The following is a 14,269-nucleotide window of genomic DNA, read 5'->3' on the forward strand; positions in this document are numbered from 1 at the left end:
TACTCTCTCTCTGCCTACTCTTTCTCTCACTCTGCCTACTCTCTCTCTGCCTACTGTCTGTCACATGCCAACATTTCCCAAACATCCAGCCCCCTTTGACATCAGCTGTGCAGATAGCCCAACTTTACTGCCTCTTTTCCTACTTTCTTTCATCCTATCTCTCATCAGTTTTAGTTTGTAATCTGCAAAGCTGTGATATCTATTTGTAACTACAGTATGTCTATTGTCTTTATTTGATCCATCAATGTATTGTTCTTTCAACATTGTTCACTTTATAATTAGGATATCATACTCAGGCTGCATTATAGATATAGATTTGCTTTTACTTTATTGTTTTTATAATCTTCTATGCATAGTTTTTTCAACATGTTGATGAAATAGTTTCATCAGTTTTGACAAGTAACGATGTATTTGAAGACCTGGAAGGGGTATAGTTTTAAAAGTAGGCTTTGTTGGTATAATAAGTGGGGTACTTGCTCTGCTGGTTCTGACAGGTGGCCGGAGATCAGAGATACAATTCCACCTGCTTTGGAGTTCCAATGAATTAAAAGCTCATCAATGTCTGGAGATCTACATCCACAAGGGATTGGCCAGGAACGAATATTAGTGCAATATGATACATGTCATTCTAATTGTGCTTTTATTATATATGTGTGTGTGTGTGTGTGTGTGTGTGTGTGTGTGTGTGTGTGTGTGTGTGTGTGTGTGTGTGTGTGTGTATGTATGTATGTATGTATGTATGTCAGTTTTGGATACTGTGGTTCTATGACCTAAAGGTGTCTGTACTTACTAGTTCTTATTCCTTCCATATCCACTTTTGTTCGTTTTGTGGCAATTAGCTATCCCTTTTTTCTCTTTGATTGGATTAACATAATTATACACCTGTATGATAAATATTTGTTATAATTGAAATTAGATTGTGTCTCTTATTCTGCCATTGTTGATACTCACAAAAAAAAAACCCTTAGCGCTAACCAGTCAGAGACTCAAAATCAATGCAGCAGTACGTATAGAGGTGAATTAAAAATAACTAGAGAGAATTAAAAATAAGTTTATGTACTGCACTCTGATGTTACTGTTGGGACAAAGAACAACACAACCGCGTATTCTGTCAATAACCAGTTTAATAGTCTAAATTACACAGTACGAATTAGTACTATACATACACATATAGGAGAACACAAGATGGGCCTCTGCTAAATTAAATAACACATATCACAATATCTAATTAAGAATAACACAGTAAAAAAGAGACATATGAGGAGTTGATCAGGCTCCAAAAAAGTCTCCAATAACGCTGATGGCAAGAAATAACAACAAGGTAAATGGAAAGCCTATTAGGCTATGACATATAATATACTGATAATACCATTTAAAAAGGCATATTAACTGGACCTCTCTCTATTTGTAATGGGACTTAGTATAGTGTGCCCATCACAATGAATATTCCAACCGATAGTTATAGCAAAGTCACAAATAATTTTGGTCAGCTTAATAGTAAAACTGACAATAAGTAGATGTCATATGACAAATTAAAAGTACTGATCAGTTGGCTGACCAGCATCAATTGCAATATTGTAAACAACTTGTAGCAAGGTCGATAGTGTACCTGTAAATAAGGCAACATAGTCTCTTATGCTGAGACTAATGATCCTTGTGTGGCTCAATGTGGGAAGCCAGCAGCTGACACCAGTGATTGTATAGCAGGGCGCTGTTCCTCTCTGGCCGGTAAAAACACTCCGTCTGAAATCCACGTGTAGCAGACCGCTCACGTGGGAGCTGTTTGAGCTGCCGGGGAGATCCAGGTAAGCCGCGGTGCGCGGGTACCTTTTAAAAATGCAGTCCCATGCCCCCGGTTCTAGGGGACAGACCGGGGGCGCTAGCGGTGGCGGCGGGCCCCCCCTCCAGCGGAGGCATACCCCGCCAGACCACTAGACCACCAGGGTAAATAAGGCAAGCGGGATGCTGGCAATCTTGGGGGTTAATTTGCTAGCCAGGGGAGGAAGCCTTCCCTGTCTAGCGGCTCCTCCCCTCAGCTCAGCGCGCCTTTCAGCACGTAGTCTGGCGTCGCTGAGCTGCAGTTACACGGCCACTCCTCCTCTGAGGTCTCCAGCGGCCATTTTCTCTGTGGCAGTGCGGATACACTCAGGGAGCACGCGGACCGGTCCCCCTGTGTACCTCTCCCCCGACAAGGACAGTGTACACAGCACTATAGCCCTCCCAGACACTGAATCTGGGCAGGTTGATTGTAGTGGAAAAGTGCAGTGAGTATATCTTCCTGCATGGTATGTGACTTTTGCTAGTGCTGCCTGTCTGTGCTAATTTCTACTTACTGTCAGCTTATTCCTATCCCTTTCCTTCTCCTACAAGACCTAAAGGTGTGCGGGGGAAGGGTGTTTCTACTGACCTCACTTATATAGATCACGTATTTGTGAGGTCCGTCACATACGGTTGTGTGCTACACAGTACCATATTGTGGGCTGTTGTCCAGCACACTGGTGAGTGCGCACGTTTTCTTCCTGTGTCATAACTGTATATTTAATTATATAGTCGGTCATGTCTGAGGAGGAGATTGAGCACTCCGTGGCTCCAGTATTGTTATCCTGCAGGCGCTGTTCTGCAGGAGTGGATAGGGAGGATTTGTCGCAGGACGGCCTGTGCGGACTGTGCCAGGCGATCCCTGGTACGTCTAAACCTCCTATGTCGCAGGAGCCACCATGGGCGATGTTTTCCCAGGTGCTGGTGTCCATCGCGGACCGTCTGTCGGTCCTGACTGCCGTCCCTGTGGCAGCTCCTCTACCCTGGGTGGAAGCGCTTTCCCACACTGTCCAAGATTTGGCGGCAGCATCTTCGGCTTTTCAGTCGATGTTGCGCAGCGACGTGCCCTCCAGGGCATCTAAACGCACAGTTATGGCGCAGGCTGCGCATTTTTCGGACTCTGAGGGGTCCTCGGATGATGGCGAGGTGCAGGATGACTCAGCCTCAGATGCCTCAGTCCAGGAGGTAGACACTAAGTCTTCAATCAATGTGCGGGCTCTGGTTAGGGCGGTGCGGGCCATTCTTCTGATTGAGGATGAGGCTCCCGCTCCCAAGTCGAGGTATCCTAGTTTTAAAAAAGCTAAGGTTACTTCTGCAGCGTTCCCTTTGTCTGATCAGTTGACTGATCACATGGCGGTGGCCTGGCAGACGCCCAGTAAGCGATTTCTGCCACAGAAGCGGTTGGCGTCCAACTATCCGTTTCCGGAGGCGCATTGTAAGAAATGGGAAACTCCGCCTGCGGTTGATTCCCATGTAACACGCCTCATCATCTATATCCTCGCTGAAGGATCCTACGGACAGGAAGGTGGAGACTTGTCTAAAGTCTATTTATTCTCTCTCGGCTGTGGCCCGGCCGTCCATGGCCATCTCCTGGGTGGCCAAGGCCATTGAGGGTTGGGCCAACGCCTTGGAGGATACGTTTACGGATGAAGCTCCGGATGTCCAGAGGGCGTTGTTAGGACAGATGAGAGAGGCCGCTTCCTACATTGGAGAAGCATCTTTGGATGCTAGCTTGCTGACCTCTAGGGTTTCGGCGGCAGCAGTGTCTGCTCGCAGATCCTTGTGGTTGAGGTCTTGGAGAGCAGACGCTGATTCAAAGAAAGGCTTGGAGGCCTTACCTTTTAACGGAGAGTTACTATTTGGTCCGGACCTGGACAAAATAGTAGATACCCTGGCAAAGTCCAAGTCAGCCTTCCTCCCTTCAGCTACGACACCTGCTAAGGTCCGGAGCTCGGCCTTTCGCTCCTTTCGGGTTCAGGGCAAGGCAAAAGGTCAGTCCTTCCCGAGGCAGTCCGCAACCAAGACCGCCTCAAAGCCAAAGAAGCAAGCCTGGAGTGCTATGCGCCCTTCTTCCAAGCAAGAAGATAAGTCTTCGGCATGATGGGGTGGGCCTCCCTCTGGGGGACCTCAGAGTGGGAGGCCGACTTCTTCAATTCGCCCAGTGCTGGCACAATACTACCACGGATGCCTGGGTGCGAGAAGTGGTCTCCCAGAGGTACGCCCTGTCTTTTCGGCACAGGCCGCGTTGCCAGTTTTTTTGCACGAGTCCTTCTCAGGACAAAACCAAGGCCTTGCAGGTTCAGGAAGCCATAGAGGCCTTGCTGACGGCGGGGGTCATTATACCCGTGCCACAATCTCAACGTGGGATGGGGTATTACTCTACGCTGTTTCTGGTGCAGAAACCCAATGGTCCAGCATCTCCACCTGACGGTCGCTTGTCTACAGGCGCACGGGTGGTTGATCAACTGGAAGAAGTCCTCCCTCATCCCATCTCAGCGGATGGTTCATTTTTCTGACACCGAAGAAGGTCTCCTCCTTACAGCTGCGGATTCACAGTTGTCTGAGCAGGGGCAGAGTGTCGGTGCAGTCAGCGATTAGAGTTTTGGGGTCATGGTGTCGGCATTCGACATGGTGGAGTTTGGCCAGTTCCATTCCAGGCCCCTGCAGAGGCTGATTCTTTCGGAATGGAACGGATTGCCACACAGGATCCGCTCAGATGCTGGTGTTGTCCTCGGAGGTGCGTCTGTCCCTGGCCTGGTGGCTACAGGCGGCTCATCTCCTCGAGGGGCGCCCCTTTTGGATCCCGGAGTGGGTTCTGCTCACGACAGATGCCAGTCTCCGGGGTTGGGGGGCGGTGACAGGCTCCTTGTCACTTCAGGGTCGTTGGTCGGCGGAGGAAGCGATTCTTCCCATCAACATCCTGGAACTGCGGGTAGTGTACAGAGCCCTGCAGTCGTCCGGCACCGCTCTTCACGGAAGGGCCGTTCAGGTGCAGTCGGACAACGCCACCACGGTGGCGTACATCAATCACCAGGGAGGGACTCGCAGTCGAGCTGCGATGTCGGAGGTTTCCCGCGTCATGGCTTGGGCGGAGCGCTATCTTCCAGCTCTCTGGGCAGTCTTCATCCCAGGAGTCCTCAATTGGGAGGTGGACTTCCTCAGCCGTTACGACGTGCTTCCCGGGGAATGGTCGCTTCATCCAGAGGTATTCCAACTACTCGTGGACAAGTGGGGGCTGCCGGAACTGGACCTGATGGCGTCCCGTCACAATCACAAGCTGCCCGTATACGGGTCAAGGACAAGGGACACAGGCGCAAGTCTAATAGACGCGCTGTCGGTGAAATGGTTGTTTCGCCTAGCTTACTTGTTCCCCCCGATATCTCTGCTGCCTCGGGTCCTGCCCAAGTTCAAGCAGGACGGAGGCACACTGATCCTGGTAGCCCCAGCGTGGCCCAGAAGGCCGTGGTACTCCGATCTGCAGAGCCTGTCCATCAACGCTCCGTACCTCCTACCTCAACGACGGGACCTGTTGTCTCAGGGGCCCTGTCTTCACCCGGATCTGGGTCGACTATCTTTCACGGCGTGGCTCTTGAGACAGCCGTCCTGAGGTCTCGGGGCTTTTCTAGCTCCGTTATTACTACCATGCTGTGGGCGCGCAAGCCTGCTCCCGCGAGGATCTACCACAGAGTGTGGCACACTTACTTTCAGTGGTGCGAGGCCAGAAGATATGATCCCCAGGTGTTCCGGGTTTCGCGTATTCTGGCTTTCCTTCAGTCGGGTTTGGACTTAGGATTAAGTCTTTCCTCACTGAAGGTGCACGTGTCTGCTCTGTCGGTGTGGTTCCAGCGCAGGATTGCTGCTATGCCGGATGTACACACCTTTTTCCAGGGTGTTTTAAGAATCCAGCCTCCCTTTGTGCCACCTGTGGCCCCGTGGGATTTGGCGGTGATTCTTCTGGCCTTACAGGGTCCTCCTTTTGAGCCCTTGGAGTCAGTGGAGCTCAAGTGGCTAACTTTTAAGACTGTTTTCCTCTTGGCAATTGCTTCTGCCAGGAGGGTTTCGGATTTGGGGGCGCTTTCCTGTCGTCCCCCTTTTCTGGTTTTTCATCAGGAAAGAGCGGAGGCTTCCTTAGACGTTGTCCGTGCACTCCAGGTTTATGTGGACCGGACTAGTTCGGTGAGGAAGTCGGATTCTTTGTTTATCCTCTTTGGTTTTCACAAGAGGGGTTGGCCTGCCAACAAACAGAATCTGGCCCGTTGGCTTAGTTCTGTTATTATTGAGGCTTATATGCAGGAGGATTTTCCTGTTCCAGCCTCTGTTAAGGCTCATTCCACTCGGTCTGTGGGCCCTTCTTGGGCTGCTAGCTGTGGCGCCTCTGCTGTTCAGCTGTGTAAGGCGGCCACCTGGTCTTCCATTCAGACCTTTTTGAGGTTCTATGCGTTTGACACCTTTGCTTCTCAGGATGCATTCTTTGGGCGCCGGGTTCTCCTATCAGCACAGGAGCGTCCCCGCCCTTAGTTGGACTGCTTTGGGACATCCCCAAGGTCACCCTGTGGACCCCTATGGACCCTGAAGTAGAAAACAAGAGATATGGTAAGAACTTACCTTTGTTATCTCTGTTTCTACGAAGTCCATAGGGTCCACAGGGCACCCACCCTGACGCACCTGGCTTCATATGGGCTCTGTGACTGGTCACCGGTTTTCCGTCTCCCATTTCTGTGAGTATGGTTCTTGTGTGTTCCAGTCTTCCTTCTCTCTGTTTCGTCTCCTCCTCCGGCCTGGGCTGCTTACCAACTGAGGTGCCTGTGGCTCGGGGGCGGGGTATAGGGGACGATGGACCCAAGTGCATCCTGGGAGCAGCTGAAAGCTTTAACTCCGTGGTGCCCGAGGATCCAGGATCCAGCTATACCCCAAGGTCACCCTGTGGACCCTATGGACTTCGTAGAAACAGAGATAACAAAGGTAAGTTCTTACCATATCTCTTGTTTTACCTCTACACTCCTTTCTGGACAGCTGAAACATTTCTGACAAATTTAGACCAGTACACAATCAAGATTTATAGTGGGTAAAAAATAAATGAATGCACAGTCATTTGACTTGCTGTAACATAATTTCCCCTGAGGTTAAATCAGCTGTTCCACTTATTGCATTGCTACATGGCTAGTTTGCCTAACTCTGTTTTCTGTGTTATAAAAGCACCTTTATTTTGGCATGGAAATCTGCTGCACAGTAATGGAAGAATATTATGGACATATTTTGTTTCATATCAGCGCTGTACCTAATTCAATTATATTATTCAGCTCATTAGGTCAGACTTTGATAGGAATACAAATGTCATAGAGTCTTTTTAATTGAGTGTTCAAGTTTAATATTTTTCTGGGCATAATTGGGTTAAGTAGAAAGTAACACATATGGTAGATAGGCATAGGCTATCAATGCTTGGGAGCTAGGTCTCCCATCTATTTGAATACTCAATCGTATGCTAACATTCCCCACAATAATGTTCTAACAGCATTTCCTGTACTACTAGGCTATGCCTTCAATATCATACTTGCCAGCAGGGCACACTGCCAAGTAATTATATGGAGAGGATTAGCACACATGAATTAGATTGATAGGTGGGTTTTCGCCTGAGATTTATCAAAGTTAATTTATATAGCACCAGCATACACTGCAGCTTGTTACTACTGGGAACTAATTCTCGCAATTTATAGTTAAATGGGATTCTGTGATGAAGGGCAATTGTGTAGTAAGGTCTATAAAACAGGTTGGCCATTAGCGCAGGGTATATACTCTGTTAGTAATCCATAAATAGTTGCTGAAGATATTTTCACTTCAGTCTGTTCATTGGAGCTTCTAATCTATTAGATCTTTCTAATAGATCTGATTACGTTGTAATGAATATATAATTGAGAGGTGTGTGGGCATCATTAGTGCACATAGTTTCTCCCTGTAATAAACATATTAGGCATTTATTACAACATTATTTTTCTTTAGACACTTGCAGAATGAAAATAGAATTAGTCATAGGTGTCAATCCAATCAGGTGCGGGTTTGCAAAAAACGAGTTTGTTTCATGAAACTTGCAAACATCGCACATGCGCACTGCCGAGAAATGTGTGATCCATTTAGAAATCGCCACGAGTGTGCATGATTTTTCTACAAAATATGACTTTGGAGAAGGGTATGAAAAAGTGACAAGACCATCCTGGACCCTAGAAAAGTGGTGTTAATGGGCATACAGGTTTTTAAACTGTGTCAAATGGTTGATATGTGCATTTAAAAAAAAAAAAATGATAACGAAAATGTTTTTCATTTAATCACAAACAGATTAAATGAAAATTGCAAAACAAAAGTAGGAAAACAAATGTGATTTTTGTGGTTGAGGCCACTTTACATTTTTTCAAAATGTATAAAAATGATAAAGAGCAATTATTTTTCATTTAAAAATATTTTATTAAATTTGGGGTGCCTAAACCAACGAAAAAGTAGATTTTGGGCTAATTTGAGGACATTTTTTTAAACCACAATACTGACATGGAATTATTGGCCCAGTAAGCTAATAGAAAACTTTCAATTGCCTAATTAGTCATTGGAGTGGGGGTGTCCAAGGGGTTCCGATGCAAGTCCTGACATTTTTACCTTTAAAATAAGGATTTTCCCTATAGTTTCACACCCTCAGGGGGTGCGCACAAAAAAACCCTGCAAGTTTCATGTAGAAAATCAATGCGAGTGTGCAATTGGATTAAATGTATAATCCACAGTGCAAGTTCCCTGTGCGTATGACTCGCAAGACCCGACTTGCACCTAATTGGATTGACCCTCAAGTATACTTTTTTTTATTTTAGTTTATTTTATTCTTTTTTAAATAGAACATTATTTACTGTTTCAGTTAAATACAGCCGAATAATGAGTACCAGTTTAGACTCATGTTTAAAAAGCAGTTTATTGAATGTGGGAAAAGGAAGAATTGAACATTCCAATCTGACACAGTGGCCAGAGGAAGAGACACCAATTGTGAGAATGTGCAGTGTATCCCACACAAAATGCCCATAATTAATGCTTTATCATTTTTTTCCACATCTTAAACCTAAATCATGCATTTTGTTTAAGGCAAAGTTGAGCAGCTGATGCGACTTTAATTTAGTGTGACTTGCCTGCATGTATTTTTAAGTGCTCAGAGGGAATTCACATTGTATTATTTGCACCGTAGCGCACTGCATAAAATATTCATGGAAGTGTCACTTTTCCATAGGTGGCACTCCAGGCAGAGTTGGCTACTTTCTTAAACTTTGAATTTTAAAAGTCACAAATCCATGAGGCAAGTTGAGATGAAACACATGCTCTGAAAATGCATTACCCTGCAGCCTTTGGCTGAGTCCTTTTGTACCAGTAAGATGTCAATACCTGTTTAACTTTTGACATGAGGAACATTACTGTGTGTAATGGAATGAAAGCAAAGTCTTGTAAATATTATAGATCCAGTGGGCCACCCCTCCAGCTCTGCAGTGTTAATGTTTAAGCTTTCTGGATGCACACAGTTTATTTACAGTTCAGTTTAGGAAAGCTAGTTCTTGTCTTCTTTAGTTATTTATTTATTTCTATTATCTTTGAACATGTGCAAATGACTCGAGATTCTAGAAAATGTTTTTTTTTTTTTTTTGTTAATGCATTCTTGTTTTTTGGGAGTTTTCTTTCCATTGAAGAGGAAGTAATTGGGTCAAAAAAAAAATTCCAATGCTTGCACGTTCTGTAATGTCTGTAGTGATGCATTAAAGTTTGGGTACTGACATAATTCTAGAAGAGACTGTGACCACTTGCTGACTAGGCTAAGTGCCGATTTACCATTTATGTGGCTTACTACTACAATTGAACATTGCTCCCCTAAACATTCTTGCTTTGCACTATCCAAGACACTTATCCCACCTGTGTATGGGCAAGAGGTGAAGTGTCATCAGAGTTATACACCTGAGCCTTGCACTGTTACAGAACCTTTGGGGGTATGTGAAGGCACTGGATTCTCCCAGAACTGTGGGGCTTTGTGCATGGTTGGTTTCTAAAGTTTTGTGGGAGAGCATCTTGAAGAATAAATGATTTTTTGCTGTTTCGTATGTTCTTAGGACAATATATAAAAAATAGGTGAATTGGAAATACAATTCAGGTCCTCAATTACCGGATCTATTTTTTCTTAGGTCATACAGGTTTTACTGCATTAAGGTTTTTAGAAACTAGGAAGAGCATCTCATACAAGTTGAACTTGTGCATGAGATGTTCTGCAGGTTTCTGAGTGAGTGAAGGGTCTGTTAGGGGAACATTCCAAAATTCTGCAGATCTCCAGAGAGATTATCTATAAAGCATTAGATACACTCTGAAAAATTATGTGCTTAGGTCTTGGAGTTCCAACTTTATATATCTATATCTAGAACTCGTAAGTAGAATCATTTGCTGGATATTCAGATATGTAGGATTAATGGTTTAATTTTTAATATGCTTTTTACTGGTTTTTGTTCACTTCTTAAGGTGTTCTCCAAACAATCAGTCAGATGAAGGACCTGGAGGTAGAAATAGACCTGGACACTTTTTCTGATTATGTTGCAAAGATGTTTGCAGACTCCACAACTCTGCAGGTATATTAATATCTCTGTATTCTATGCTGCCAGGGATACTGCTTTTTAGGTTTCTCTCCAACATTTTCAAAGGAGCTTAATTCTAAAAACCTTGAGATACTATGCACACCTGGGTTGCTTATGCTCATTGCACATGTCTATAGTTCTATAAATGAAAAGAGGGTCATATGTATGCATATGTGTGTGCACTTCTGGCTCCAAGCGCCCGGCCCTTCACCTGGCCGGGGCGCGACCCGCTCCGGGGACAGTGGCAGGTGGGGATTTTGACTGGGGCGGTACACCTGTCAAACCGTAACGCAGGGGTCCTAAGGCGAGCTCAGGGAGGACAGAAACCTCCCGTGGAGCAGAAGTGTATATATATAGATAGATATTTTATTGTTATTTTGGGTGCATACAATTGAATAATTCTAAATGATTAACTGACTAATAAAGAATAATAAAAAAACATTCTTGAACTATCTTTAGTGAAGACAGAGACATTGAGGATTCTTTTCAAATAAGTCCTTTTGTATGATGATTAAGATCTTCTCCTTTAAAAAAATGCTCCTCTAAGCAGATAACTGTACCTCAGTTTAGCAGTGCTGTCTGAGAGAATATACAGCTGTGCATTTCTGCTACCAGAGAGAACTAAATTTAGTCTATTTTCTTTCAAAGATACTGTTGATACCATTAGAATTTATGGCTTGAATCCTTTTTGGTGATCTCCAATAAGATATTAAGATACATTTCACTATTGATTGATACCCCTGATGAAGTGGTGGTTCAAGTATTTTTTTTAATTATTATTTATTAGAACTATTTAATTGTGTGCGCGCCCTCTGGGTATTTGTTAATTATTTATAATATCTTAGAAAGTGTTGTTTTTGACGAATGTGCAGATATCCAATAGTCTGTCTTTGTGGATGCTTTTATTTACAGTTACATGTAATAGAACCATAGAGTACCTAATCACACATTAAATTGTGTATGTGATCAGTGCAGGATATTAGATAGGGATAAAATGTTTGCAATATGGATACGTTAGCTATTATATTAAGTCTGTAGAAAAGACTGTTTATAACTATCCATCTTAAACTAGGTTTACACCAGGATTGGTTATTAAGACTTTGGGGTTTGTGCAATATGCAGAATGTGGGCTAGCTTACAGTATGTCTGCAGAGCAACACAGTCAGAAGCTGGACAACACGCACCGATCCTACAATCCACTTTAGCCACACTTATAGGCTAATGTTGGGTACACACTAGACTAGGGGTGGGCAATAAGTGGCCCCCCAGCTCTTAACTACACATCCTAGCATGCCCTGCCACGGTTTTGCTATTTGGCCAAACTGTTGCAAGGCATGCTGAGATTTGTAGTTCAACAACAGCTGGAGGGCCGATTATTGTCCACCCCTGCATTACACGATATCTTGGAATGACATATTGTCCGGTGTGTATGCACTATTGCGCGCTCCCGTGTGTCATTCGTTGTATCTTCAGATCTGCCTGCAGTGCAGACCAATCCGAAGATCCAGCGGCCGACACCATGCTTCTGGATGCGGCGGGGGAACGATATATCGGGCGGTCTTACACCAGATCGTTCAGTTTGTACGGATTGCCCGATATAATCTGCAGTTGCTGGGTACACACATCGTTTAGTGTGTACACAGTTTAACAGATTGGCCAATATCCAGCCATCCATCTATCGGCTAGTTTACAGTGAGGTTGGAAGATGATAGCTGATACAAGCCAATGGTGCTTACTCAACCACAGTAATAAACGTGTCTAATAATGGACATATCACTTTTGAGAGGAATAGAATGAGACATTCGGGTCACTTTTATTTTTTGGCCAGGTACATAACACCAGGTGACTTCTTATTGGTGTTAATGTTGTATTAAATGATGTCTCCTGTGAAATAAAAATTTTCCTATGTCTTTACATGCTTTGTTCAAAAATTGCTATAGATTTATCATAAGTGGGCTGCAACGGGGACTGTTTTTATTGGACCTTGTACTTGAGCTTCCATATGGCTGCCCCTCTCTCCCTCTTCAGGACCGTGAATGTCAGCAAGAACTAAGCAAGTTATATCTGTCAATGCTGAGACTATCACTGCTACACGGAAATTTCAAGCGTATGTGCTACTTCTGTAAGTATTTGTACATAAGGCATACATCATATGAAGAAATTTTACTCTTCAGTTTTCTAACGATGTGTGGTTGGCAGTTACCATGTAATTTGCTGTTTATGTGTGTCAAATGTAGAGTTGTTGATCAGCAAGACCGCCAAACCATAGATAACTGCTACAGCTGCTTTTTTATGTTGGGAAAGTGGAGGTAATGTGCTTATGCTAGTGGTAATACGGCAGTCATTCAGCTTAAAGGGATTCTCTATACGGGAAAGGACAGGTGAGTAGGACACCTATGACTTGCTAGCTGCAGCAGAATGCCATTATTATTGTGACTTCTTTTAGACTATTGCCTTAAAAGGGAACTCCAGGCAAATGGTAAATTTTAACTCCAAGTCCACTTCCACCGGTTGGTAAATCATTGGGAACCCAACCCTGTGAGTCCAGTGCATTGAAAGATGGTAACTTCTGTAGTGCCAGTTTCTATAAAGCATGAAGACTGGCATGATGACAGCCTGGTGAACTCTCGGTGCAAGCTATACCATGTTGATGGTCATAGAGAATGGTGCACACTAATACCCTGTTGTTGTAATAAGTGTTTAGAGGTTGTATGAGACCTTTTTAAAGTTAATTAAAATGGACGGAATCGGTATGAAATACCGAAATTCGAGATCCTGGTGGTCAGAATCCCGATGCTGGGATCCCGACAGGGTTAACATACCGACACTTGTTGGTTGGTATGCTAACCCTCTCCCTACCCTAGCCCACCCTCTCTGGTGCCTAACCCTAACATACCCCCCCCCCCCCCCCCAAGTACCTGAACCTAACCTCCCCCTCCCCACACTCTAAAACTAACCCTCCTCCTAGTGCCTCCTAACCCTCCCCCCCACACCGTTACTTACCTTCGGTATCCCGGCGTTCGGGATGCCTGCATCGGGATTCTGCCTGTCGTCTGTATTCTGGCGCTGGTAATGTAAGCGTCGGCACCGCGACCAACGGGATGCCGAACGTATACCAAAATGGACACCTCAACTAAAATCGTTGTAGGACACCATTTTGTGGGCTGAACCGATAATTTAGCTAAGCAATTTGCATAGAATTGGTATCATCACTGAAGAACTTGGTGATCTGTCGAAGAGAGACTGAAGCCACAAGCACCGAACGTTGTTCTGCTTGCCTGTGAAGTCACTAATCCCTAGTAATATGGCGGTCATTCGTTACATGCACAAAAGTTGAGCATTTAAAATTGGCCTCACTATATATGTAAGTGATGGGTGCGCTTTAATAGGTTTATAAAAGAATCTGCGTACATACAATCATTTGACAGCGAATAGCAGTCTTCTCCTTTGCACTGTACATGAAATTGTTATCAATTAGGGAAACCATTGGAAACAAATGCATATGTACGTGTCAGTTTTTATTCTCCAACCATGGTTGTTAATAAATGTGCATATCGAAAACTCATCCAAATCGTAGACTTATTAGTCTCAGACGGGTGTTTTTCTGGCACAGTCACTGCTGCACCACTTGTTTCCAGCAACAGATTTGATTAGTTCTTGCCATTGTATTTATGCCACTTTATTACCTAATGCTGGCTACACACTATGTGATATGTCGTTCATACAGCTGGAGAGCGACCTATCGCTAAATGCTTCTGCGGGTGTCAGCCCTGCAGCACATCTTATGTTGATATATCTTGCAGATGCCTGTGTGTATG

General features: G+C 44.6%; 1 protein-coding gene across 1 annotated transcript in view; it reads left to right on the plus strand.

Moving 5' to 3' along the window:
- Positions 1–14,269, plus strand: part of LRPPRC (leucine rich pentatricopeptide repeat containing) — a 219,141-nt gene that overhangs the window by 64,564 nt on the left and 140,308 nt on the right. Inside the window, exons 12-13 of the mRNA XM_088477278.1 lie at positions 10,339–10,445; positions 12,480–12,573. Coding sequence (XP_088333404.1) covers positions 10,339–10,445; positions 12,480–12,573 — 201 coding nt within the window. The remainder of the gene's footprint in view (positions 1–10,338; positions 10,446–12,479; positions 12,574–14,269) is intronic.

This window comes from Taudactylus pleione, unplaced genomic scaffold, assembly GCF_031769625.1.
Source record: "Taudactylus pleione unplaced genomic scaffold, aTauple2 ptg000201l, whole genome shotgun sequence".
NCBI classification, from domain to species: domain Eukaryota; kingdom Metazoa; phylum Chordata; class Amphibia; order Anura; family Myobatrachidae; genus Taudactylus; species Taudactylus pleione.